Below are 26,473 nucleotides of genomic sequence, written 5' to 3'. Positions count from 1 at the left end.
AGGGTGAATCAAACATTTCAAAACCACCCGTTTTCAGGTTCGTCACAGCCGACACGGAGGCAGGCTGCGCGGTGACGTCACGGCGTACGGGGCGCTCGCCTCCCGGAGCCCTTCCGGCCCGCCCCCGCCCCCCGCCCGACTCAACGCCAGGGGCCGCTCGTGGGCCGGGTCTCCCTGGCAACCACTTGCTCCGCCCCCCCACCCCTTTAACCTTTAGGGTGTGCGGGCACCGCGTCCCTGGCACTCTGTCCCCTTTCCCCCTCCCCTTTCCCCACCCCATTCGCTCGGGGCAGGCCTGGCCGGAAGCGAAGATGGCGGCGGCAGCGGCGGCTGCTGGCGCTGCCTCGGCAGAGCTGGTGATCGGCTGGTGCATATTCGGGCTGTTACTACTGGTAGGGGAGGCGCTTGGAGTTTTTCCAGTGTTTAGACTGGTGGGAGGAAGGGAAGGGCTGATTCTGCAGCTGGCCTCTCCTCGCTCCGGAGACCCTTCTCGTCGTGCCCCACCCTGCTTTTGGCTGGGACCGTGGCGGGGGGGGGAGGTTCCTGTGCGTCTGGGGAGGGGGGCGGTGACTTGCGGCTTGTTCTTGGTTTCTTTCCCTGATGACGTCTGATGCTGCAGGTTTCTTTTCTCCAAACTCTTGCCCTCATCTCTGACTTGCACACGGGTTGGTGGGGATTGGAGTCGGAGGAGACCCTCGGAGGTGAAAAGGCTGTGGCAACCCCTCTGGTCCCCTGTTAAACTGGGGCACTGGGTGTGTGGCGGCGACACCAAATCTTTGCGAGCTCAGTAGGAGCTGCCGTTGATGATCTAGAAGGGGGCCTCATTAAGGCTTGTCTTAATGTCTTTTTTGGCATTCCCTAGCCCTGAGTTCTGTGAGTCTCCAACCTTCTCTGTCCATTGTGCGATTCTGCCTTGATGACGTGTTTGCTCGTTCTGACTTCCAGGTTTCAACTCCTTTCCAACCTTTTTTGATAGGTGTAGAAAACTGCGTAGGAATGAACTATATAGCATTCTTTACTACCAGTTTCGGGATATACTACTAGATAGGTAATACCTCAGCCTTATTTCCTGACCATCTTGCTTATTCAATGATTAAAAAACAGAAAAACAAAAAACGTGGACTGTAATGGTCCAAAGTGGCCTTGTTATTACTTTGCTATGCCATTATTAGAACCCTTGGGTTTATTTTTGAAGTTCATTTTGTTTCTCCTTGTAGCTGTCCTCATTCACATTCTTTCATCACTGTCGTCATCCAGTCCAGTAGCTATTTTGTGCCCTTATGTATTTTGCCCTCTTGCATTACAAAAAAAATACTTCAGAACTTAAGACTTGTTTGTGATTTTACTCTGCACTTATCAGATGCCAGTAAGGTGCCAGAAACCTATGTTTATTAGCATGTTCTGCTAATAAATTTTTGCAGAGGAGATTCTACAAAGGAATAAAAAAAGATAATTACGTTAAAATTTAAAAAGAGGTCTATCTTGTTACCTTAATTTTCACAGAAAACAATACTGCCTTACACTGGAACATGCTTTACTCTTCTCAGCGGAGGAAATGCAGACTCTTGGCTGTCATTTCCAGAGCTATCCAGTCCTGCTTTTGGAGAGTTTGCTGGTGTTTTCAGTCCACCAGATTCAGTTGGTTTAGAAGAAAACAAAAGAGCAAGTAACCTGTATCAAAGCGAACTGAGAATATCTTGGCAGTTATTAATCAACATCTAAGGTACAGCAGTTGTGATGTAAATTGTAGGAAGATGCAGATAGCATTAAACATGGCTTTTAAGAGGGCCAGTAGGTAGGTGAAGAGTCCCTGAATGGTGCAAGTGCTTAACTGCTCCTCTGGTAACTAAAAGGTTGAAGGTCTGAGTCCACCCAGAGGCAAATTAGGAGATAGGCCTGGGGACCTGCTTCTGAAAAGTCAGCCATTGAAAACCCTATGGAGCACAGTTCTACTCTGACACATATACCGCCGCCATGAGTCATGATCTCCTCAAAGGCAGTTGGTTTGGTTCTGATTTTTTGGTCTTGATTCATGCTAAGGTGCCAGCAGTTTTACACACCACGGCTTATGCATCATGAATGCAAATGTAGAAACAATGAACAAGGCAAATAATGACTTAGTGTTATTATGAAAACAGTTTTCAATATGTAAATTTGCAAAAAGGGTTCCAGAGACTGCCAGGAGCCAGGGGAGTCCACACATTGAAAACTACTGCCAACGATTACTAAAGAATCAGAACCCTAATGTTTACTATTTTTGTGATCTTGGGCAAACAATGGACTTCAGTTTCTTCTACCACATGAAGAATGGTTGGATTTGGTCCCTCTAAGCCTGTAATCTAATTTTTTACTTTGTCAAATCCAAACTTTTCTACCTAGCCACAAGGAACCTCAGTTTGACTCACATCACCTTTCAAATTGCATTTCATATTAACTCTACAAGACAGTCTCAGTTTCTATAAAGCAAGTTTACTCTTCTACTCGCAGTATGGGCATCAGCTAGTAATGTGTTACAAATACAAAATATAAGACCCCAGACTTACCGAATCAGCCTCTGTAGTTTAATAAGACTGCAGGGAGTATGTATGTTCACTAGTTTAATAAACAGTCATTTATTCTCATCCTTTCCTCAGCACAGTGGTTCTAAACATTGGCTGCTTGTTAAAATCACTGAAGGAGTTTTTAAAAATCCCAATGTGCTAACCAGTAAAATCAGAATCTCTTGGGAAGTTGAAGGCCTGGTCTAAACCTTTCCTTATAGTTGTCAACAAAGTTATACATTAGTTTGTTTTATAAAATGCTGTAAGATGTTATTATCTAATATGATGCTTGATAATAGTTGCTGTTGTTACACGCCGTCCAGTTGGTTCCGACTCATAGTGACCCTGTGTATAACAGAATGAAACACGCCGGGTCCTGTGCCATCCTCAAAATTTTTGCTGTGCTTGAGCCTGTTGTTGCAGCCACTGTGTCAGTCCATCTGGTTGAGGGTCTTCCTGTTTTTCACTGACTCTCTACTTTATGAAGCATGATATCTTCCAGAGACTGGTCCCTCCTGATAACATGTCCAAGTAGTAGTAACAGTTGCTACTACTTGCTAAGTAGTTACAATGGTCAGGCACTGTGCTAAACTCTTTACATCTTATTTAATCCTTATAACCTGCTGTGAGAGAAATATTTTTATTCTGATTTTATAGATGAGGACACTGGTTTATTTTATAATACAGTAACTAGAAACAAAAAAGCTCTTTGGGGTTCTCAGCTTTAAAACTGTAAAGTGGACCTGAGGCCACAATGTTTGAGGAACTCTAGCTTACCTATTCTGCCTAGTTTGTCCCTTGCCTGCTTGTCTGCCTGGTTTTGGTAAACTCCTTCCTGTGTCGTAATACTTATCACTTTGAACCTTATAAAATTGCAGACCTTCTTTGATTCTTGAAAGCCAGTAAAAAAATTATGGACCACTTTGTGTCAGCTACTAAGATACAAAGATGAGGTTCAGCTTCCAGTGATTTCAAAATAAAATCGAGGAATGTCCAAAATATTTACGAATTAATTTAAAAACAAGCCCATTGAAATATGAAAAATATTTCCCAAAACAAACCAAAATAAAAATCAGGTCTTTTTTTGCTCCAATATCCAGGTTTCAAACTTAATTTTCTTCTTACTTTTTTATTTCTTGCTGTTCTATTAGCAGCTGAAATATCGGCAGTATGAAGAAATGACATATGACAACTTGGGTATTGTATGTTTCTATATGTATTTCAGATGAAAACTATATATAGTTAAGACGTATAAACTTAATTGTTACATTCTAGAAAAGGCAAAGGAGCCTTGGTGGCACAGTGGTTAAGCTCTCAGCTGCTAACTGAAAGGTCAGCGGTTGGAACCCACCAGTGGCTCCACGGGAGAAAAGACCTGACAGTGCTCCCCGTAAACATTCCAAACCAAATGCAATCCATTGCAATCGAGTCAGTTATGACTCATAGTGACCGTATAGAACAGGGTAGAACTGCCCCATTGGGTTTCCAAGGCTGTAAATCATTACTACAGAAGCAGACTGCCACATCTTTCTCCCACAGATTGGCTGCTGGGTTGGTGGGTTTGAACTGCCGACCTTTCAGTTAGCAGCTGAAGTGCTTTAACCACTGCAGCACCAGGGCCCCTTCCCTTAAACATTACAGCCTTGGAAAGCCTATGGAACAGTTCTGCTCTGTCCTATAGGATTTCCAAGTTTTGGAATCCACTGGACAGCACACAAAAACAGCAGAAAAGGCAAAACTATAGGAACAGATAAGAGTGGCTCTCAGGGACCAGGCAGGGAGAGGATTTGACTACAAAGGGGCAAAGGGTAATTTTTTGGAGGTGAAACTATTCTTTTATCTGGATCGTGGTGAAGTAGGAGAATTTGGAACCTGTGAAACTAGTTAGGTGGTTTTATTAGTCCAATCCAGGCTCCTGGACTAGGAAGATAGACTAGAAAGGAAGTAACAAATACCCTTTGAAAAGAGTTGAAAGGACAAAGCAAGTCTTTATAGTTTATTTAGAACAGTGGTTCTCAGATTTGGTTTACGTTGGAATCCTTTAAAAGCCATTTAAAGTACTGATGCCTGTAGGGGCCTCATCTTCTGCTTGATTGAATTGGCTTTTGGGGAAGGGCATAAAGGACCTATGTAACACATAGGCCAAGATTGAGATGCATTGATTTGGTATCTGTTTGCAATTCCCTGTAATTGAGTAGAACAGAGGTTCTCACAGTGTAGATTCTGGATTAGCAGCAATACCACCTGGGAATTTGTTACAAAAGCATGTTTTCAGGGCCAGTCTTACACCTCTTCAATCAGAAAATCTGGGGGCAACACTCAGCAATCTCTCTTTTAACAAGCGATTCTGACACTCTTCAGAATGACTGGACTAAAGTCTTATCCCCTGTGTTAGTCACTAGAAAGGTCTGGTAACTATTGAGATTACATGGTTGATTAGAGATACCAACCTTAGTACCTCAGAGTGTACTTGTTTCATTGGAAGGCTCTTTGCTATGCACATGTAGCCATTTTTAGTGTTTATTTTTCCTTGTTTAATGTCCTTTCAAATTTGAATTAAAGTATGATATGTTAACTACATGGTGATTGTTGGCAGTTAATCTTTAGGTGAATAGTACTCTTGAACTGTCATAATAGGGCAGAAGCTAATTTCAATCCAAGTTGTTCTATGATGCTTCAGTAATAAGCCTAGGATAGAAGACCTAGTTATATCTACTTTAGATTGGAGAACTCTGCTGGGAAGAAGTATTCAAAGCTAGCTCTTACTTCGATGTTATGTGAAACTGTGTTCATTAGGACTTATGTAACTGAGCACTGTATTAATAAGTTTCTCCTATTTGTATGTATGTGTGTGTGCATGTGTATGAGTGAGGTTGCACTACATTTATGAAATAGGCTTTGAAAATTCTAAGTCTGAACTAGTTTATAAGGAGTAGAAGAGCCTTTACTCAACATTTTTTTTTAATTAATTTTTATTAAGCTTCAAGTGAACATTTACCATTCCAATCAGTCTGTCACATGTAAGTTTACATACATCTTACTCCCTTCTCCCACTTGCTCTCCCCCTATTGAGTCAGGCCTTTCAGTCTCTCGTTTCGTGCCAATTTTGCCGTCTTCCCTCTCTCTCTATCTTCCCATCCCCCCTCCAGTCAAGTGTTGCCAACACACTCTCCAGTGTCCACCTGATTTAATTAGCTCACTCTTCATCAGCATCTCTCTCCCCCCAGCTGTCCAGTCCTTTTCATGCCTGATGAGTTGTCTTCGGGGATGGTTCCTGTCCTGTGCCATCAGAAGTTCTGGGGAGCATTGTCTCTGTGATTCCTCTAGTCGCATTCATATCATTAGGTATGGTCTTTTTATGAGAATTTGGGGTCTGTATCCCATTGGTCTCCTGCTCCCTCAGGAGTTGTCTGTTGTGCTCCCTGACAGGGCAGACATCGATTGTGGCTGGGCACCAACTAGTTCTTCTGGTCTCAGGATAATGTAGGTCTCTGGTTCATGTGGCCCCTTCTGTCTCTTGGGTTCTTAGTTGTCGTGTGACCTTGGTGTTCTTCCTTTGCCTTTGCTCCAGGTGGGTTGAGACCAATTGATGTATCTTAGATGGCCCCTTGTTGGCATTTAGGGCCCCAGACGCCACATTTCAAAGTGGGATGCAGAATGTTTTCATAATAGAATTGTTTTACCCATTGACTTAGAAGTCCCCTCAAACCGTGTTCCCCAGACCCCAGCCCCTGCTCCGCTGACCTTTGAAGCTTTCATTTTATCCTGGAAACCTCTTTGCTTTTAGTCCAGTCCAATTAGACTGACCTTCCTTGTATTGAGTGTTGTCTTTCCCTTCACCCAAAGCAGTTCTTATCTACTGATTGATCAATAAAAAACCCTCTCCCTCCCTCCCTCCCTCCCCCCTTTGTAACCACAAAAGTATGTGTTCTCCGTTTTTTCTATTTCTCAAGATCTTATAATAGTGGTCTTATACAATATTTGTCCTTTTGCCTCTGACTCATTTCGCTCAGCATAATGCCTTCCAGACTCCTCCATGTTATGAAATGTTTCAGAGATTCGTCACTGTTCTTTATCGATGCGTAGTATTCCATTGTGTGAATATACCACAATTTATTTACCCATTCATCCATTGACGGACACCTTGGTTGCTTCCAGCTTTTTGCTATTGTAAACAGAGCTGCAATAAACATGGGTGTGCATATATCTGTTTGTGTGAAGGCTCTTGTATCTCTAGGGTATATTCTGAGGAGTGGGATTTCTGGGTTGTATGGTAGTTCTATTTCTAACTGTTTAAGATAACGCCAGATGGATTTCCAAAGTGGTTGTACCATTTTACAATCCTACCAGCAGTGTATCAGAGTTCCAATCTCTTCGCAGCCTCTCCAACATTTATTATTTTGTGTTTTTTGGATTAATGCCAGTCTAGTTGGTGTGAGATGGAATCTCATTGTAGTTTTAATTTGCATTTCTCTAATGGCTAATGATCGGGAGCATTTTCTCATGTGTCTGTTGGCTGCCTGAATATTTTCTTTAGTGAAATGTGTGTTCATATCTTTTGGCCACTTCTTGATTGGGTTGTTTGTCTTTTTGTGGTTGAGTTTTGACAGAATCATGTAGATTTTAGAGATCAGGCGCTGGTCTGAGATGTCATAGCTGAATATTCTTTCCCAGTCTGTAGGTGGTCTTTTTACTCTCTTGGTGAAGTCTTTAGATGAGCATAGGTGTTTGATTTTTAGGAGCTCCCAGTTATCTGGTTTCTCTTCGTCATTTTTGGTAATGTTTTGTATTCTGTTTATGCCCTGTATTAGGGCTCCTAGGGTTGTCCCTATTTTTTCTTCCATGATCTTTATCGTTTTAGTCTTTATGTTTAGGTCTTTGATCCACTTGGAGTTAGTTTTTGTGCATGGTGTGAGGTATGGGTCCTGTTCCATTCTTTTGCAAATGGTTATCCAGTTATGCCAGCACCATTTGTTAAAAAGACTATCATTTCCCCGATTGACTGACACTGGTCCTTTGTCAAATATCAGCTGCTCATACATGGATGGATTTATATCTGGGTTCTCAATTCTGTTCCATTGGTCTATGTGACTGTTGTTGTACCAGTACCAGGCTGTTTTGACTACTGTGGCTGTATAATAGGTTCTGAAATCAGGTAGAGTGAGGCCTCCCACTTTCTTCTTCTTTTTCAGTAATGCTTTGCTTATCCGGGGGTTCTTTCCCTTCCATATGAAATTAGTAATTTGTTTCTCTATCCCCTTAAAATATGACGTTGGTATTTGGATTGGAAGTGCGTTATATGTATAGATGGCTTTTGGTAGAATAGACATTTTTACTATGTTAAGTCTTCCTATCCATGAGCAGGGTATGTTTTTCCACTTAAGTATGTCCTTTTGAATTTCTTGTAGCAGAGTTTTATAGTTTTCTTTGTATAGGTCTTTTACATCCTTGGTAAGATTTATTCATAAGTATTTTATCTTCTTGGGGGCTACTGTGAATGGTATTGATTTGGTTATTTCCTCTTCGGTGTTCTTTTTGTTGATGTAGAGGAATCCAAGTGATTTTTGTGTGTTTATTTTATAACCCGAGACTCTGCCAAACTCTTCTATTAGTTTCAGTAGTTTTCTGGAGGATTCCTTAGGGTTTTCCATGTATACGATCATGTCATCTGCAAATAATGATAGCTTTACTTCCTCCTTGCCAATCTGGATACCCTTTATTTCTTTGTCTAGCCTAATTGCCCTGGCTAGGACTTCAACTACGATGTTGAATAAGAGCGGTGATAAAGGGCATCCTTGTCTGGTTCCCGTTCTCAAGGGAAATGCTTTCAGGTTCTCTCCATTTAGAGTGATATTGGCTGTTGGCTTTGCATAGATGCCCTTTATTATGTTGAGGAATTTTCCTTCAATTCCTATTTTGGTAAGAGTTTTTATCATAAATGGGTGTTGAACTTTGTCAAATGCCTTTTCTGCATCTATTGATAAGATCATGTGGTTTTTATCTTCTGTTTTATTTATGTGATGGATTACATTAATGGTTTTCCTGATATTAAACCAACCTTGCATACCTGGTATAAATCCCGCTTGATCAGGGTGAATTATTTTTTTGATGTGTTGTTGGATTCTATTGGCTAGAATTTTGTTGAGGATTTTTGCATCTATGTTCATGAGGGATGTAGGTCTATAATTTTCTTTTTTTGTAATGTCTTTACCTGGTTTTGGTATCAGGGAGATGGTAGCTTCATAGAATGAGGTGGGTAGTATTCCGTCTTTTTCTATGCTTTGAAATACCTTCAGTAGTAGTGGTGTTAAGTCTTCTCTGAAGGTTTGGTAGAACTCTGCAGTGAAGCCATCTGGGCCAGGACTTTTTTTTGTTGGAAGTTTTTTGAATACCGTTTCAATCTCTTTTTTTTGTTATGGGTCTATTTAGTTGTTCTACTTCTGAATGTGTTAGTTTAGGTAGGTAGTATTTTTCTAAGAATTTATCCATTTCTTCTAGGTTTTCAAATTTGTTAGAGTACAATTTTTCGTAGTAATCTGAAATGATTCTTTTAATTTCATTTGGCTCTGTTGTAATGTGGTCCTTCTCGTTTCTTATTCGGGTTATTTGTTTCCTTTCCTGTTTTTCTTTAGTCAGTCTAGCCAATGGTTTATCAATTTTGTTAATTTTTTCAAAGAACCAGCTTTTGGCTTTGTTAATTCTTTCAATTGTTTTTCTGTTCTCTAATTCATTTAGTTCAGCTCTAATTTTTATTATTTGTTTTCTTCTGGTGCCTGATGGGTTCTTTTGTTGCTCACTTTCTATTTTTTGAAGTTGTAGGGACAGTTCTCTGATTTTGGCTCTTTCTTCTCTTTGTATGTGTGCATTTATCGATATAAATTGGCATCTGAGCACTGCTTTTGCTGTGTCCCAGAGGTTTTGATAGGAAGTATTTTCATTCTCATTGCATTCTAAGAATTTCCTTATTCCCTCCTTGATGTCTTCTATAACCCAGTCTTTTCTCAGTAGGGTATTGTTCATTTTCCAAGTATTTGATTTCTTTTCCCTAGTTTTTCTGTTATTGATTTCTAGCTTCATTGCCTTGTGGTCTGAGAAGATGCTTTGTAATATTTCGATGTTTTGAATTCTGCAAAGATTTGTTTTATGACCTAATATGTGATCTATTCTAGAGAATGTTCCATGTGCACTAGAAAAAAAAGTGTATTTTGCAGCAGTTGGGTGGAGGGTTCTGTATAAGTCAATGAGGTCAAGTTGGTTGATTGTTGTAAGTAGGTCTTCTGTGTCTCTTCTGAGCTTCTTACTGGATGTCCTGTCCTTCTCCGAAAGTGGTTTGTTGAAGTCTCCTACTATAAATGTGGAGGTGTCTATCTCACTTTTCAATTCTGTTAAAATTTGATTTATGTATCTTGCAGCCCTGTCGTTGGGTGCATAAATATTTAATATGGTTATGTCTTCCTGATCAATTGTCCCTTTTATCCTTATATAGTGTCCTTCTTTATCCTTTGTGGCGGATTTAAGTCTAAAGTCTATTTTGTCAGAAATTAATATTGCTACTCCTCTTCTTTTTTGCTTATTATTTGCTTGGTATATTTTTTTCCATCCTTTGAGTTTTAGTTTGTTTGTGTCTCTAAGTCTAAGGTGTGTCTCTTGTAGGCAGCATATAGATGGATCGTGTTTCTTTATCCAGTCCGTGACTCTCTGTCTCTTTATTGGTGCATTTAGTCCATTTACATTCAGCATAATTATAGATAAATAAGTTTTTAGTGCTGTCATTTTGATGTCTTTTCATGTGGGTTGTTGGCCATTTCATTTTTCCGCATACTTTTTTGTGCTGAGACGGTTTTCTTAGTAGATTGTGAGATCCTCATTTTCATAATGTTTAACTTTATGTTAGTTGAGTCGTTACGTTTTTCTTGGTTTTTTTCTTGAGTTATGGAATTGATATTTCTTTTTGTGGTTACCTTATTATTTGCCCCTCTTTTTCTAAGTAAAAACCTAACTTGTATCGTTCTATATCGCCTTGTATCACTCTCCATCTGGCAGTTCAATGCCTCCTATATTTAATCCCTCTTTTTGATTATTGTGATCTTTTATCAATTGATTTCCATGATTCCCTGTTATGTGTATTATTTTCTTTATTTATTTTTTAGAATTAATCTTAATTTGTTTGTTTTTGTGCTTTCCCTATTTGAGTTGCGTTGATATCAGGACGTTCTGTTTTGTGACCTTGTATTGTGCTGGCACCTGATACTATTGGTCATCAGGCCAAACAATCTCCTTCAGCATTTCTTGCAGTGTTGGTTTAGTTTTTGCAAATTCTCTAAACTTGTGTTTATCTGTAAATATCTTAATTTCTCCTTCATATTTCAGAGAGAGTTTTGCTGGATATATGATCCTTGGTTGGCAGTTTTTCTTGTTCAGTGCTCTGTATACGTCATCCCATTCCCTTCTTGCCTGCATGGTTTCTGCTGAGTAGTCTGAACTTACTGATTCTCCCTTGAAGGAAACGTTTCTTTTCTCCCTGGCTGCTTTTAAAATTTTCTGTTTGTCTTTGGTTTTGGCAAGTTTGATGATAATATGTCTTGGTGTTTTTCTTTTTGGATCAATCTTAAATGGGGTTCGATGAGCATCTTGGATAGATATCCTTTCATCTTTCATGATGTCAGGGAAGTTTTGTGTCAGGAGTTCTTCAACTATTTTCTCTATGTTTTCTGTCCCCCCTCCCTGTTCTGGGACTCCAGTCACTCGCAAGTTATCCTTCTTGATAGAGTCCCACATGATTCTTAGGGTTTCTTCATTTTTTTAAATTCTTTTATCAGATTTTTTTTCAGCTATGTTGGTGTTGATTCCGTGGTCCTCCAGAAGTCCCAGTCTACATTCTAATTGCTCGAGTCTGCTCCTCTAACTTCCTATTGCGTTGTCTAATTCTGTAATTTTATTGTTAATCTTTTGGATTTCTACATGCTGTCTCTCTATGGATTCTTGCAACTTATTAATTTTTCCAGTATGTTCTTGAATAATCTTTTTGAGTTCTTCAACAGTTTTATCAGTGTGTTCCTTGGCTTTCTCTGCACTTAGCCTAATTTCATTTGTGATGTCTTTAAGCATTGTGTAAATTAGTTTTTTATATTCTGTATCTGATAATTCCAGGATTGTATCTTCATTTGGGAAAGATTTTGATTCTTTTGTTTGGGGGGTTGGAGAAGCTGTCATGGTCTGTTTCTTTATGTGGTTTGATATGGACTGCTGTCTCCGAGCCATCACTGGAAAACTAGTTTTTCCAGGTAATCAGCTGAAAAAAATGCAGTCAGATCCCTATCTGAATTCTCCCTCTGGCTCAGGGTATTCGGATGTTAATGGAGCTGCCTGGGGAGGGTGGGGGAGGGATCAGAAAGCTAGGAGTGTAGCACCTCAGAATATAGAGCTGTTTCCCGCGTTCACGCTCCGCCCGCGCCTGCCAATATCCCGGCGGGATGGCTCCCTGGCTGGGACGCTGCTCTCCCCACTCCAAGACCTGTCACTTCCTCTCGGGGACTTCTCCCTCCGGCGCGCCGCACCGCTCGCGCGAACTGGGTGGGCGTCGCCCGCACGAACGGCTGGGGTCAATTCAGGGAAATATAACTGGTCCCCGCGCTCACGCCCCGCCCGCGCCTGCCACAATCCCAGCGGGACGGCTCCCTGGCTGGGACGCTGCTCTCCCCGCTCCGAGACCCGTCACTTCCTCCCGGGGACTTCTCCCTCTGGTGCGCAGCACCGCTCGCGCGAACTGGGTGGGCGTCGCCCTCACGAACAGCTGGGCCCGCCCCTGGGGTCTATTCAGGGGAACGCGCTCACGCCCCGCCTGCGCCTGCCAAAGTCCCAGCGGGACGGCTCCCCGGCTGGGACGCTGCTCTCCCCGCTCCGAGACCAGTCACTTCCTCCCGGGGACTTCTCCCTCCAGTGCGCTGCACCGCTTGCGCGAACTGGGTGGGCGTCACCCACACGAACAGTTGGGCCCGCCCCCGGGGTCGCTTTAGGGAAATATAGCTGATCCCCACGCTCGTGCCACGCCCGCTTCCCCTCCATACTCCCGTGGGACGGCTCCCCGGCTGGGACGCTGCTCTCCCCGCTCCAAGATCAGTCACTGCCTCCCGGGTGCTTCTCCTACCGGCTGCGCCGCTACGCCTCCCGCGCCAGCCAGCTAGGCTCCCTCCCGGGAGGAGTTCGGGGGGTAGGGCTGGGCCCCATGTCTGTGCCGTCTGCCCCCCTGGGCTCTGCCCCAGATCGGGCTCCGAAGGTCACCTGCCTGGTATGCTGGCTCTTGGTTCTGAAAACGATCGCTGTCTGCCCGTATTTGTTCGTTCTCTCTCTCTAAGCCTGTGTTTGTTGTTCAGAGTTCGTAGATTGTTATGTATGTGATCGATTCACTTGTTTTTCCGAGTCTTTGTTGCAAGAGAGATCCGCGGTAGCGTCCACCTAGTCCGCCATCTTGGCCCTGCCCCCTTTACTCAACATTTGAGCCACTCTTTGGAAACTTTGAAACACATTAACATCAGTTTTAGAAAATATATAGGGTAGTAACAAAGCATTTCATTTTGTTCTATTACAGGCTATTTTGGCATTCTGCTGGATATATGTTCGAAAATACCAAAGTCAGCGGGAAAGTGAAGTTGTCTCCACCATAACAGCAATTTTTTCTCTGGCGATTGCACTTATCACATCAGCACTTCTACCAGTGGATATATTTTTGGTTTCTTATATGAAAAATCAAAATGGTACATTTAAGGTAATTATTATCATACAACGTGATTTTTTCCCTTTCAGATTCTTGGCAACTAAGTGTTTAGGTTTAGCAGTCCAGAATATATTGCGTTTTATTTTTGGTTCTTGGAATAAATGAGAATGGACATGCAGCTTAGAGGCTGAGACTGGGACAGTTACACTGGAGAACTAGATGCAGACGATAATTTACTGACACAGAACTGTTAATTCAGCCACCCTTCAAATGTGGAGAATGTCTTTTGTTAATCTGAAAATATTTTCTGTAATCATAATAGGTTTTATTTTTGTGACTGTCATAGTTTCTTTGAAGTTTATTGGACTTGAGAAGTCTTTGACTTGATTTAGAAGGGCTTTTGTTAGTGCAGATCAAGCTCTTAATCTCAGTTTTATATTGGGTACTTTGTGTCAGTATGTCTTTTGATCACCCTTCTTCATTGTGTCAGTGAAGAGGGAATTCCTGCTCTAGGGCTATGGAGATAGACAAACACATGGCACCTGACTGTGAACAGATGAGATGGACAGCAGTTTATTAGTCACATATACTCACAGCTCCAGAGAAGGAGACACTGCACACCACACAGGGCCACGTGGGAGTTAAACCCAGGAACAGAGTGAACAGCCAGGGGCTCTGGAGGCAGGCTTAGTAGTATCAGGAGGATGGGGTGTGCCTGGTTCCTGTAGGAGGATGTGATTGGCTTGTTGGAATAATTCTGTGGGCTGGCAGGGAGTTGAAGGCCACTATTCAGGGATAAGCAAGAACTGCCTGGATAGAGAGTTGTTTGGCTAGATGACCTTATTTTTGGGAACACAGTGGGGAGGGGAACTTTGGTTAGGCAATGCAAAGCCTCCCAATCTTGCCAGATGCCAAGGTAACATATAACAATGAACCTTAGTTTTTAGGTCTTGTAGCACAGTATGATATAGTGAAAAGAGACCACCACGCTGAGAAGTATAAGCCTTGAGTTCTAGTCTTGACTCTTCTAACTATCAAGCTGTGTACCTTTGCCAAATCACGTAACTTCTCTGAACTGTAGGTTCCTCATTTTTTAAAATTAAAAGTGTGGGTTGGAAGGTTTCTGACTTCCCTTTCAGTTATGCAAATTACTTTTTAAAGTTTCTTACCAGCTTAAGCTTCTGTGGGGCAGGAACTGCATCATATTTATTCTAATATCCCCGGTACCTAGCACATAATAAAAAAAATCTGTTGTCCTCAAGTCGATTCCAACTCATAAGGACCCAGTAGGACAGAGTAGAACTGCCCCATAGGGTTTCCGAGGAGTGCCTGGTGGATTCGAATTGCCGACCTTTTGGCTAGCAGCCGTAGTTCTTAACCACTTTGCCACCAGCACATAGTAGGTACTTAAATATTTTGAATAAAGTAGTAGTATTTCAGTTATCTCAATAATGCATGGTTCATAAATAAGTTCCTAAATTGGGAAAACTGGCTTAAATAGTTTGATAATGTTTCTGCAGTCAGGTTTAGATGTACTCAGATTGTTGTTAAAACTACAGTTATTTTCTTTAGGTCAGTCATTCATAACTTAAGATATTAATTGAACACCTAACCCGTTGACGTCGAGTCAATTCTGACTCACAGCGACCCTATAGTATGTACAAAAACACTCTGGTATTATCAGTATAGTAGCTAACATCTGTTGAATGCTTACTGTATATCAGACCTTGTCCTAAGTGTTTCACATGTAAAGTAGTCACCCCCTATCCATGGGGGATATGTTTCAAGACCCCCATGCATGGCTCAAACCACGGATAGTACCAAACTCTATATATACTATTTTTTGTCGTATATATAAATTAAGTACAGTAAGAGATTAGCAACGATTACTAATAGTAAAGTAGAACAATTATAATAATACACTGTGATAAAAGTTACGTGAATGTGGTCCTCAGGTGGGACAGAGCAGAACAGCAAGAGATATCATCACGCTACTCATTTAACACTTTTGGACTGTGTCTGACCACTGGTAGCGGAAACTGGAAAGCGAAACCGCGGATAAGGGGGGAGGAGCTACTGTGTGAACTCCATTTAGTTTCCCAAACAACCCTTTGAAAACCAAAAACCAAAACAAACCCGTTGCTGTCGAATTGATTCTAACTAGATAGTATTATCCATGTTTTTATGGATGAGAAACAAGTTCAGAGAAGTGAAGTAATATTAATGTAAGGTCACATAGCTAGTTAGTTGCTGTAGCTGGGATTTGAAGCTTGACTACCTGGCTCCAGAGTTTTTTCTTCAAGAGGAGGTATGAGATAATTTTAGTTACCTCAGTGAATAGAATTTCTTCTGATGAATCTACATTATTATTCATTTAAGCTTAGTTCACATTTTGTATTGTGGGCTGAAACATTGTTTTAGAGGAGATGACTATTTTCGGTGGTGTCAGTGGATTTCCTGTACTTTTTATTGTTGAGCAAGAAGTAATATACTTTTAATGTTTTTGGACATGGAGAATTAAACTGTTGATTTTAACATCACATAAGGTCATTTCCTCTGAGAAATAAATTTTTTTTTTTTTTTTAGAATTATAGAATTCTATAGAAATGTGTATTTAATGTGGCTCTGTGTACAGCTGTGTTTCTTCCATAAAGATCTTGAGTGTGTCAGGTTATCCTTTTTATTTTAAAGCAAATCCAACTCATAGTGACCCTATAGGACAGAGTAGAACTGCCCCACAGGGTTTCTTTATGGAAGCAAATTGCCACATCTTTCTCCCGCAGAGCAGCTTGTGGGTTTGTACTGCCCACCTTTTGATTAGCAGCCGATCACTTAACCTTTGGCTCCTTTAGTGTAATTCAGAATGTACAACACATAATTGTTAATTTCTGGGATATTTTCTCAGAAAGCTATTAAATTTAATAGGCAGAAGTATAGATAAATACTAGGATTTTTATAGCACCCTTAAGTTTTCCTTGTGGGAGAAAGATACAGCAGTCTGCTTCTGTAAAGATGTGCAGCAGCTCTGTGTCCTGTAGGGTTGCTATGAGCCGGAATCAACTTGATGGCAATGGGTTTGGTTTGGTGTTTAAGATTTCCTCAAGAAAACTGTTGTAATATAAATAGTATTATCTCTTGTATAATTATTGTTTAGACAGAAGTTATTTTTTTTAGTTTTGAATTTAGAATATCTGACTCGTTTGGATTTTATGCAAAAATGTTTTCTTTTCATCTCGAAATTTCTAAAGCAAGTGTTTTTATGAAATTATGATCTTTCTCTGAGATTAAGTAGTTGTTATGGTCTCATGCTTAAATTAGTCACTTTCCAGGTACTAGTTTTTTGTTTTTGTTTTTAACCTGTCATATTGCATTATAACTGTTCAAGTAAGAACTTTAGAATTCACACAACAAAGAAACAGAATATTATCTGTAAAAATGTAGGGTGCTTGTTCTATTAAATGTCCTGTAAGAAAATATAAAGCATTGTTTTGTTGTTGTTAGATGTCATTGAGTCAGTTCCGACTCACAGCAACCATATGCACAACAGAATGAAATACTGCCTGACCCTGCGCCATCCTTACAATCCTTGTTATGCTTGAGCCCATTGTTGCAGCCACTGTGTCAGTCCATCTCGTTGAGGGTCTTGCTCTTTTCCGCTGACCCTGTGCTTTACCAAATATATAAAGCATAGCTGTAGTTAATGAATTTATTTTATATCTGTTAAATCTAAATGTGCTAACCAAAAGGTTGGAGGTTCGAGGTCACCCAGAGATGCCTTGGAGAAGAAAGACTTGGTGATCTACTTCCCAAAAAAATCAGCCACTGAAAGCCCTATGGAACACAGTTCTACTCCGACTTGCCTGGGGTCGCCATGAGTTGGAATCAGACTGGATGGCAACTGTAAAAAAAAAAAAAAAATTACTAGTTGTGGTATCAGTAATCAGAAGAAGGGAAAACAATCCATGATAAGATTTGATTCCCTCTACTTTTTAAAACCTTTTTTTTTGATTGTTAAGGAATTTTTTATTCAGCAATTATAAGTTCTTTTATTTCCACTTTTTATTTACTTAGTTGTCTCTATTTAGTTATGTTAATTTTTAGCCATCTCAGAGCTTAGGTAATGTGTCAGTTTTTTCCTTGATACATTGCTTTCAATGGCATTCTTTGTTTCTTGTTTTTTTCTGGTGAAATTCACAGGAGCTTTTGTTTGAAGGTTGTTGTTGTTAGCTGCCTCGGAGCTGCCCCAACTCATAGTGACCCCCATGTATAACAGAAAGAAGTGCTGCCTGGTCCTGAGCCATCCCCATGATTGGTGCGGATGGGACCATTGTGATCCATAGGATTTTCAGAAGTAGATCGCCAGCCTTTCTTCCTAGTTCGTCTTAGTCTGGAAGTACTGCTGAAACTGCTTCAGCATCGTAGCAACATGAGTCCACCACTGACAGAGTGGTGGTTGCTGCGCATGCGGTGCATGGGCCGGGAATTGAACCCAGGTCTCCCTCATGGCAGGGGAAAATCCTATCACCGAACCAGTGTTCTACTTTGTCCTCTAGAGGAGTGAAAAAAGGGAATGGGAAGTTGAATCAAGAAAGGTCTTTTTATTTGTGGCGCTTGTACGTGTATCTGTGTGTGTTTAATGGAAATTACTTGAAATGTATACTCTAGGATTCAGTGTGGTTAAGAGCTTGGCTGCTAACCAAATGGTTGGCAGTTTGAATCCACTAGCCACTCCTTGGAAACCCTATGTGGCAATTCTACTCTGTCCTATAGGGTCACCATGAGTCAGAATCAATTCAATGGCAACAAATTTTTTTTTTTTTAAATAGGAGGAGAAATTATTGAAAGGGGAGAGAAGGTATAAAATGGTAGGTACAATGTCTTTGATAACGCAAAGGTGTTGGAAGTCCCAGAGTGAAAGGGTTAGCCATAAATAGGAGCACGGGCACTTTGTAGGAAGAAAAGCCTAGAATTTGGATACAGATAGAGGTAGGTTTTAGATATGGTAGTAGGTAAGTGAGTGGTTGTTTTTTGGTTTCAAATTATTTCAGAGACCTCTGAGTCAGAATTTCTCAATCCTGGCACTATTAAAGTTTTGGAACTAATAATTCTTTGTTTTGGGGGATTGCCCTGTGCGTTATAGATGTTTAGCAGTATCCTTGGCCTCTACCACTAGACTAGATACCAGTAGCACCCCACCCCTAGCCCCTGAAGTAGTGATAACTAAAATTGTCTCCAGACATTGCCAAATGTGCTCTGGAGGCAAAATCACCTCTGATTGATAACCACTGGCCTAAGGTGAGGTTATCAGGTAAAAGTGAGGAGAGTCGTGTTGTGAGTTTGAGGGCAGAGAGTTTTACTCATGTATCGCTGCTGTAACAGAAATACCACAGATGGGTGAATTTAACAAACAGAAATTTATTTTCTCACAGTTTAGGAGACTAGAGGTCTGAATTCAGGGTTCCAGCTCTAGGGAAAGACTTTCTCCCTCTGTTGTCTCTGGAGGAAAGTCCTTGTCTCTTAGATCTTCTGCTCTTGGGCAATCTTCATATCACTTGGCACCTCTCTTTCCCCATTTTTACTTCTCTTACATGCTTGTTTAATCTCTTTTATATCTCAACAGAGATAGATTTAAGACACACCCTACACTAATCCTGTGTTACTAACAAAGAAAACCTTTCCCAAATGTGATTGTAACCACAGGCACAGAGATGAGGATTTATAGTGCATATTTTTGGGGGACACAATTCAACCCATAACAGAGTTTCAAAAAGTCATCTTGAAAAATGGGAAAGAGAATTTTTTTTTTAACATCTGAGTCCCACTAAATTTTTGTTCTATGGAATTCATATCTTTTTCCTTCTTTCTGAAATGTTCTCCTTTAATATTCTTATAATATTTATTTTCAATCATTTCACATTCCTTTGAGTCTTAAATGACCTTGAAGTTCTTTTTGGTTTCTACTTTAGGAAGCAATTGTTTATAAAACATATCGAGGGCATAGCAGTACTAAAAATGTAGAAGGAAAGTTTCATAAACTAAGCTCTCTTGACAATACTACATCAAATACCTTGGAGGCAAGACAATGTGTAAAAGCCAAATACACTAATAGTACTTGAGTGATGTTGTATGTTTTATACATATTCGTGACTTTAAAATAGTAACAGTAATACTCTTATTGCCACTAGATTTTGGGTAAACAAAAGAACCTTGTAGAGTAGAAGATGCTAAATTTCAACGATTCATTGGCTTTCAGTTACTTTTAGACTTTCAACTTTTAATTTTTTCTGAGGCTGAGCTCTTGTCCAGTTTAAAATTTAACTTTAAAATGATTCTCAGTGGGGATATTACTGCCTCCTGGGATTTTCATAGAAACTGGTAGAATTTTTTAATGGGAAAAGGGATCTCCCATGGATACATTATTCTTAATTTGATCATCTTTACTTTTTTTTTTTTTTTTAAACTTCTGTGTTGATGCATAAACAGTCACTAAAGAAACAGCTCACTGAAGCTAAAGCTTTATGCACATATTCCTCTGGATACTTGACTTATTGATGAAAAAATTTCCAAACATTCCATGTCCCCCTCCCCCTGGCGCTTTCCCAGTCCCTTGTGGTAAGTGCTATTTACGTTTTCCTTCCATTTTTCTATACGTGTAGGGGATGGGTGTTTCTTTTATTAAATTTTTTTGACAAAGGTTGCATTGTGTTATGACTACTGGTTTGCAACTTGTTCTTTGTCTCCCACTCGAAAGTACTTCGTGGGTACTGATTTGTGCCACTTCATACAGATCTGTCTCATTCCATGTTTTGAATGTAAAGTAATACATTTTACCATTTCTTCCATGAGCATTTAGATTGTCTTCAGGTTTTCTTCTTCTTTTTTTTTTTTAAACATTTGAAATGCCACTACACTGAATACTCTTAATGAGATGGATTGTCACAGTAGCTTCAACAATGGGCTCAAATATAGCAACAATGTGAGGATGTGCAGGACCAGGCAGTGTTTCATTCTGTTGTGCACAGGGTCCCTATGAGTCGGAACTGACTCGACAATACCTAACAACAACAACAACAGTGAATACTGTTGGGTCAAGGGCTTGGGTGACACACAAGTCCTTCAAACATTTGTCCTTCCTCTTCCTCACTTCACCTGCTTTTTCTTACCTTTCTGAAAGCACCACTGAATTTATATTTACCTTCTTGCAGTTTTTTAAACCCTTCATATATGTTTCCTGTCTCCCTTTCGTCCTGTTGTCTTCTCTCCTTTTCCCTAGAACTTCCTCTTTTCCTTCAAGTCTTAGTCATTTTTGGGAAACCATCCCTGATCTCCAGTGTAAGTTAGGTGCCTTATGCTTATCTGCGACCCTAGAACTATGTGTCATCTTATCTCAGTACTTAACTATTGAGAATTGTCTGGCTCTCACTTCTTGAAGTCATGGACCATACCTTGTTTTAGTTGATTATACACATTACATATAAAAACCTAACTATAATTGTTAAGCAAATGGATGTTTCATTATTTCTACTATTTTCCTTTTTATCCTAGGACTGGGCTAATGCTAATGTCAGCAGACAGATTGAGGACACTGTATTATATGGTTACTATAGTAAGTATCTTCCAGTTTCATTTCCTATTTATATGGTTACTATAGTAAGTATCTTCCAGTTTCATTTCCTATTTGGACTGCAGACCGAAATGTAGAATAAAGCTATGTCTAATCTTTAAATGTTGACATCACATATAAGATTTTTTTTTTCCTAAGTAATGTAAGAGTCGTTCTCATGATTCTAAAACTTTTTTAACCTACTTTGCTTCATCTGTGCTACATTTTTGTTGTGGTTCAATCAAGTTAGTATAAATTTCAGGTATCTTCATTTGTTGCCATTATCAATTTTCTACATTTAAGCTTTTTATTTAAAATCTCAGTTTTCTAGAAACCTTTTCCAAGTATTGACACTAGTAGAGTTTGCCTTACTGGGGAATTTGTAGAATCAACTTCATTGTCCTCTAACAGAGCTGGTTTAATCCAAGGAATTATGGCTGATTCTTCCCTTCTCCAGTGTTAGATTATAAAAGCTTTATATAACCACCTAAATATTTCCAAAAATTTCTTTTTGAGTAAATATAGGACTACTACTTTTATAAAAGTGTATAAATGCTGAGTTGGGAAAGGGATGTCATTTTTTTCAGCAGTAAAACAAGATAGTAAATAAGGTTTCAGTAGGACCTTAAGTTGAAAGCTGAGAAAAAATCTACAGAATTTTCTATGGATGGAATAATTTTCAAGGGTATCATTGGATTTTAATTTAGCTCCTTTGGCTCTAATCTTTCCCTTTTTCCTTAACTAAAACATAGAGGACCCATGGAATTCTATTCCTTTGGTATGATCTTAGAAACATTTTAATGATATTTACAAAAATACCATTTAATAAATGGTTCTGGGAATATTACCAATGGTCATGGTTAGTAGTATTGGGCTCCCAAGGCGGCTTCATAAATCATCTGGAGACCTTTTAAGTAAATAATCTCAGACTCTATCCAGAGAGATTCTGATTCACTTTGGTGTGATATGCAGCCTGGGAATCTCCTATTAAAACATTAATGGTACTCATTCTGATTTTGGCACAGCCAAATTTGGGAAGTGGTGGCCTGAATCAGTGACTTCTCATAACGTGCCTCATATGCATGTGTAAGGTGAAGTGGGAGAGAGGTTTGCAGGATAGGAAGGCTAAGTACTGAATCAGTGAGACCTACGGGGCTTTTAAGTGTCTTCTGTGTTGCGATTCCATGAGTGTTTTCAAGACAAAAGCTTTCTGCTACAAGTTTTTTGCCAATCTTTTCTAGAGTATTAAGATTAACATTCAGATGCCTCATTAATGATAGAGTGGATTTTATTTGTAATTACTTTCCAAGAACTCCTGCTGAAGGGTTTTTTCTATACTTGTCTGTTTTTTTAGGTGCCAATTTAGGTGCTAGTTTAGGTACTAGTTGATTTTCTGTAGAAGAGAAACTGGTGAAAAACATTTAACTTTCTTAAAATAGTTTTAGTCATCTTCCTCAATTAAAATATTTAGGATTGTTAACTACCTTCAAATTACTGATGGAACTCTACACCCCCACTTCTGAAGCGGTTCTTGGACTTGGGGCAGATAAACATCTCTGGAAGTATTTTTTTGTAATCAGTATTAGTTGTACTAAATGTGCCATGAAAAGAGATGGGGAGGAGGGGAAACTGTGGTCAGATTCACTTAGGAAGTAGTTTTCATTTCACTCACAAATAAATAGACCAAGTAATGTTGGAAATGACGAATACAACGAACCTAAAGATCTTGTGGGTAATGATTCTGTTGTGCTGCCCTTTTGATTTTTCCCTCTGCCATATACTCCCAGTTGAGATGTTCTGGGAATGAAAAACACTGAAGAAGAAGAAGGAGAAGAAAAATAATAAAGATCACCATTGTGGTAGGACAGAAATGTTCACTGATACAGTTAGAAATTAGTCTTCATAGTATCATGGAACATTAGAGGTTAGTGGCCTCCTGGTAGTAACTCCCACTCAGTCTAGGAATCTTAAAAATGTTTCTGATGTGCTTTTCCCATGGGGCTGTGAAGAACTGGTGATTGGATATTGGGAAGAAGACAGAGTGAAAACTATAAGTTAATAGTATTATGAGCTAGGATGATAAGAAAATAATGGTGTATAATATATATTATATATTATAGAACAGGAAACCCTGGTGGCGTAGTGGTTAAGTGCTATGGCTGCTAACCAAAGGGTCGGCAGTTCAAATCTGCCAGGTGCTCCTTGGAAACTCTATGAGGCGGTTCTACTCTGTCCTGTAGGGTCGCTATGAGTTGGAATCGACTCGATGGCACTGGGTATTATAGAAGTGAAATTGTGAGAACCTGTCTGCTCAGAAAATTAGTTTGGTTGATTCATAGCTAATCTTATGGCATCTTAATTTGGCCAAGTGCAAAGTTTCAGACCTTCCCTCTAAGATTGCCAAGTTGAGTGTCTATTTCCTGTTTGTAAAGACAAAGTGATTAATTCTTGTTTCTCTTAAGAAAGTGAGAAATAGTGGAAAAATTGGTTAATTATTTAAAATCACTTTACAAATGTTGTCCAGTAGATCCATTTATATTATCTTTGGGTTAATACTGTCTAAAGATGCCAACTTTTAAAAATTGTAATGGATTGAAAAAGTTGAGGGTCACTTGAACACGGATTTATGTTTAGGAAATATTCCTTTAGACTGCTACATATTAGCCTGGAATGTGTACCAAGTAATTTCAATAATCCTTCAGAGTTTCTGCTAAGATGTGTCCTATTGGACTAATATTAAAATAAGATTAAGTAAATAAATGGTTCTTAAAGTTTTCTTGTTAATCCTTATTTGCAAGATTTTTTATTCTTTTAAAATTATCCACATGATGTTTATGAATATTTTTAACTCAAGAGTAAATGTTTCAATTTGCTGTAGCTTACACTTGGAATGAGAGTTTTCTACAAATGTTAAAATAAACTTGAATCCAATATAATTTCTTAACAAATGGGAGGAATAACTTTTGTTGCAAAACAATTGGTTATTTGACAATTCAAAATCAGTTTACATTTGACAGTTGAGAGTCACAGTTAAGTTCTATTGTGTTTCATAATTTGTGGGTCCATTTGGCTCAACCAGGAACCTTACATGCTGTATTAGTGGTCCTCAAACCTTTTGGTTGCAGGAACCCAAAATCTTTTGTTTGTATAGATTATATTATACACTGTATTGGAAATTAAACTTTATAGAGGTTTAAAATGTTTATTAGTTATTTAAAAATAGCAGTGATAAACCCATTATATGTTAACACAAATAACTAATTCTTAAGAATACTCTTCAAAAATAATTTAATGAGAAGAATGATATTCTTTATGTTTTTACAGTTCTCTTTAATGTCTGCCTTAATGCGTTATGGCTGCTCTGCATTCATTCTGTTGTAGTACATTCTTTGACTGAACTCAATGAAGAAAGTTAGCCTCATACAGATAATGTAATTGGAAAAGGAAAGTGTTACGCTTTTCAGACAATTCTGACTATTCTTTCATACTACACCAGAACTTGACCAGTGGTACTTTCTTAAAGATTAGTTGCAATGTGCAGTCTGAAACCATACCACTGAACAGTTCTTCCTCCATTACATTAAAATCCATTTGTTCATTTGCACTTTGAATGGATCTTTTACTCATGCTTGATTTTTAACATGTTTTGGCCATTTGGAAAATACTGTTCACGAGATAATGTGTCTTCTAAATGTTGACACGTTTCGTTATACACCACTTTTTTCATCAGAAAAGTCTTTATGCATTGGGAAGGTGGTGGTGAATTCAATCCGAGGTGTTTGATTCAGGTTTTCCAAAATTCTGATTTTCCCTTGAAAGCTCAAGTTTTATCATAGGCAACAAGTACTCTCACTTGGTTTCTTTGAAGTGACAGGCTCACTTTGTTTATTTTTTAGAAGTCTGCTTAATAATAACCAAGTATCTTAGTTTTCTAGGGCTGTCATAACAAAATACCACAAAGTGGGTTGCTTTAAAGAATGGAAATTTATTTTCTCACAGCTCTGGAGGCTGGAAGTCTGAATTCAGGGTATTGGTGGGGTGGCATCAATTACTTCTGAGGGCTTGAGAAAGATACTGTTCCCTGCCTCTCTCCAGCTTCTGATGGCTACTGACAATTCTTGGAGTTCTTTTGCTGCGTGTAAATATATCTTCACATGGCACTTATCTTCCTCCTGTGTGCAGCCTTCTTTCTGTGTCTGTTCTCCCCTTTTATAAGATACCACTTGAAAGGGATTAGGACTAGAACCCACCCTACTCCGGTATGACTTAACTGATAATATCTTCAAAGAAGGACCCTATTTCTTAAATAAGGTCACATTCATAGGTACAGGGCTTAGGACTTCAGCATATCTTTTTTGAGGACACAGTTCAACCCATAATATCAAGTCTGGATAGCCGTTGCATGTCTATCAGTTTTTGTTTTTTGTTTGTTTGGTTTTTAATACTTTACTGAGGTGAAATTCACATAATATAAAATTAACCATTTTAAAGTAAACAATTTAGTGGTATTTAGTACATTTGCTATGTTGTGCAACCACCACCTCTAGTTTCAAAAATTTCTAGCCAAAGTAAAACCGCTTACCCATTAAGCAGTTTCTCCTCATTCCTTCCTCTCCCCAGCCCCGACAACCATAATCTGCTTCCTAACTCTGTGGATTTATATTTTCTGGATCTTTTGTGTAAGTGGGATCATACAATATAGGACCTTTGTGTCTGACTTCTTTTACTTAGCATCATGTTTTGGAGGTTCATCTACCTTTTAGCATGTATCAACACTTCATTTTTTTATGGCTGAATAATATCTGTATGTGTGTCTGTGTGTATACACCACAATTTGTTTATCCATTTATCTGTTGACGAACATTAGGGCTGTTCCTGTTGGTTGTTCTCTCAAGTAAAAATACTATATTGTGAAAAAAGTGACTAGTTTAGCTTGCAGCTGTAATAGCCTAAATGCTTTTCCTTGAGATGACCATCATACTTCAGATGTCAGAATGCTTCATGTTTGCTTCTCTTTACTTCACACAGAATATTAAAAAGATGCATACTTAAGGGTAGACATTTAATAAAATACTTACTGCTTCAGAAGGGACTTTTGTGAGTGAAAAGTGTCTTCTGCGGCACCCAGTGAGGTGCTTAGTGGTGAAGAGTGCAATGACTGCTAGTACAGTTTTTTTCCATTGCATTGATTCCTTTTAAAGGGCCAGCATTTTTTTCTTCTATTGTTTTTGCACTATCAGTGCAAATGTCGATATAGTGGAAAGTTAAATAGCATGTTAGCATCATTATGAAAATGGCTATCATGTTGCACATACCCTGAAAGAATCTTTGTAAATTCTCGGGTTCAGAAAGTACACTTTTGTGAACCTTCTGATACATTAATGGAACTTCGGAAGTTTTTTTTCTGGAAAGTTGGCAGAAGTCCGTCAACTGCCGCTTCTATCTACTGTATACTATTCAGCTATCGAATGGTTATTGACAGTCCTTAGTTAACTGAAACTACTTTACTTTCAGAGGAAAGTCATCTTCCTAGAGTTTGTTGAAGGATGAGAGAGGAAAGTTGTGCATCTCTGCCCCTTGACCGTGTATTTTTAGGGGCTCTGCTCAGCAGAAGAC

General features: G+C 39.3%; 1 protein-coding gene across 3 annotated transcripts in view; it reads left to right on the top strand.

Annotated features, from left to right (window-relative positions):
- The first annotated feature begins 220 nt into the window (after positions 1-220).
- The window catches only part of LMBRD1 (LMBR1 domain containing 1), a 184,492-nt gene continuing 158,239 nt past the window's right edge, over positions 221-26,473 (top strand). Inside the window, exons 1-3 of one of the 3 annotated variants that reach the window (XR_002784952.2) lie at positions 221-392; positions 13,129-13,305; positions 20,800-20,860. Coding sequence is in view for 2 of the 3 variants with exons in the window: in XM_064287815.1 (XP_064143885.1) it covers positions 312-392; positions 13,129-13,305; positions 20,800-20,860 (319 nt within the window). In the remaining variant the exon portion in view is untranslated. The remainder of the gene's footprint in view (positions 393-13,128; positions 13,306-20,799; positions 20,861-26,473) is intronic. The other 2 variants (XM_064287815.1, XM_010586811.2) reach the window with 2 other exon arrangements.

Source organism: Loxodonta africana, chromosome 1, assembly GCF_030014295.1.
Source record: "Loxodonta africana isolate mLoxAfr1 chromosome 1, mLoxAfr1.hap2, whole genome shotgun sequence".
Lineage (NCBI taxonomy): Eukaryota > Metazoa > Chordata > Mammalia > Proboscidea > Elephantidae > Loxodonta > Loxodonta africana.
Note: the sequence above shows the minus strand (reverse complement) of the source record. Positions and strands in the feature narration are given on the sequence as shown.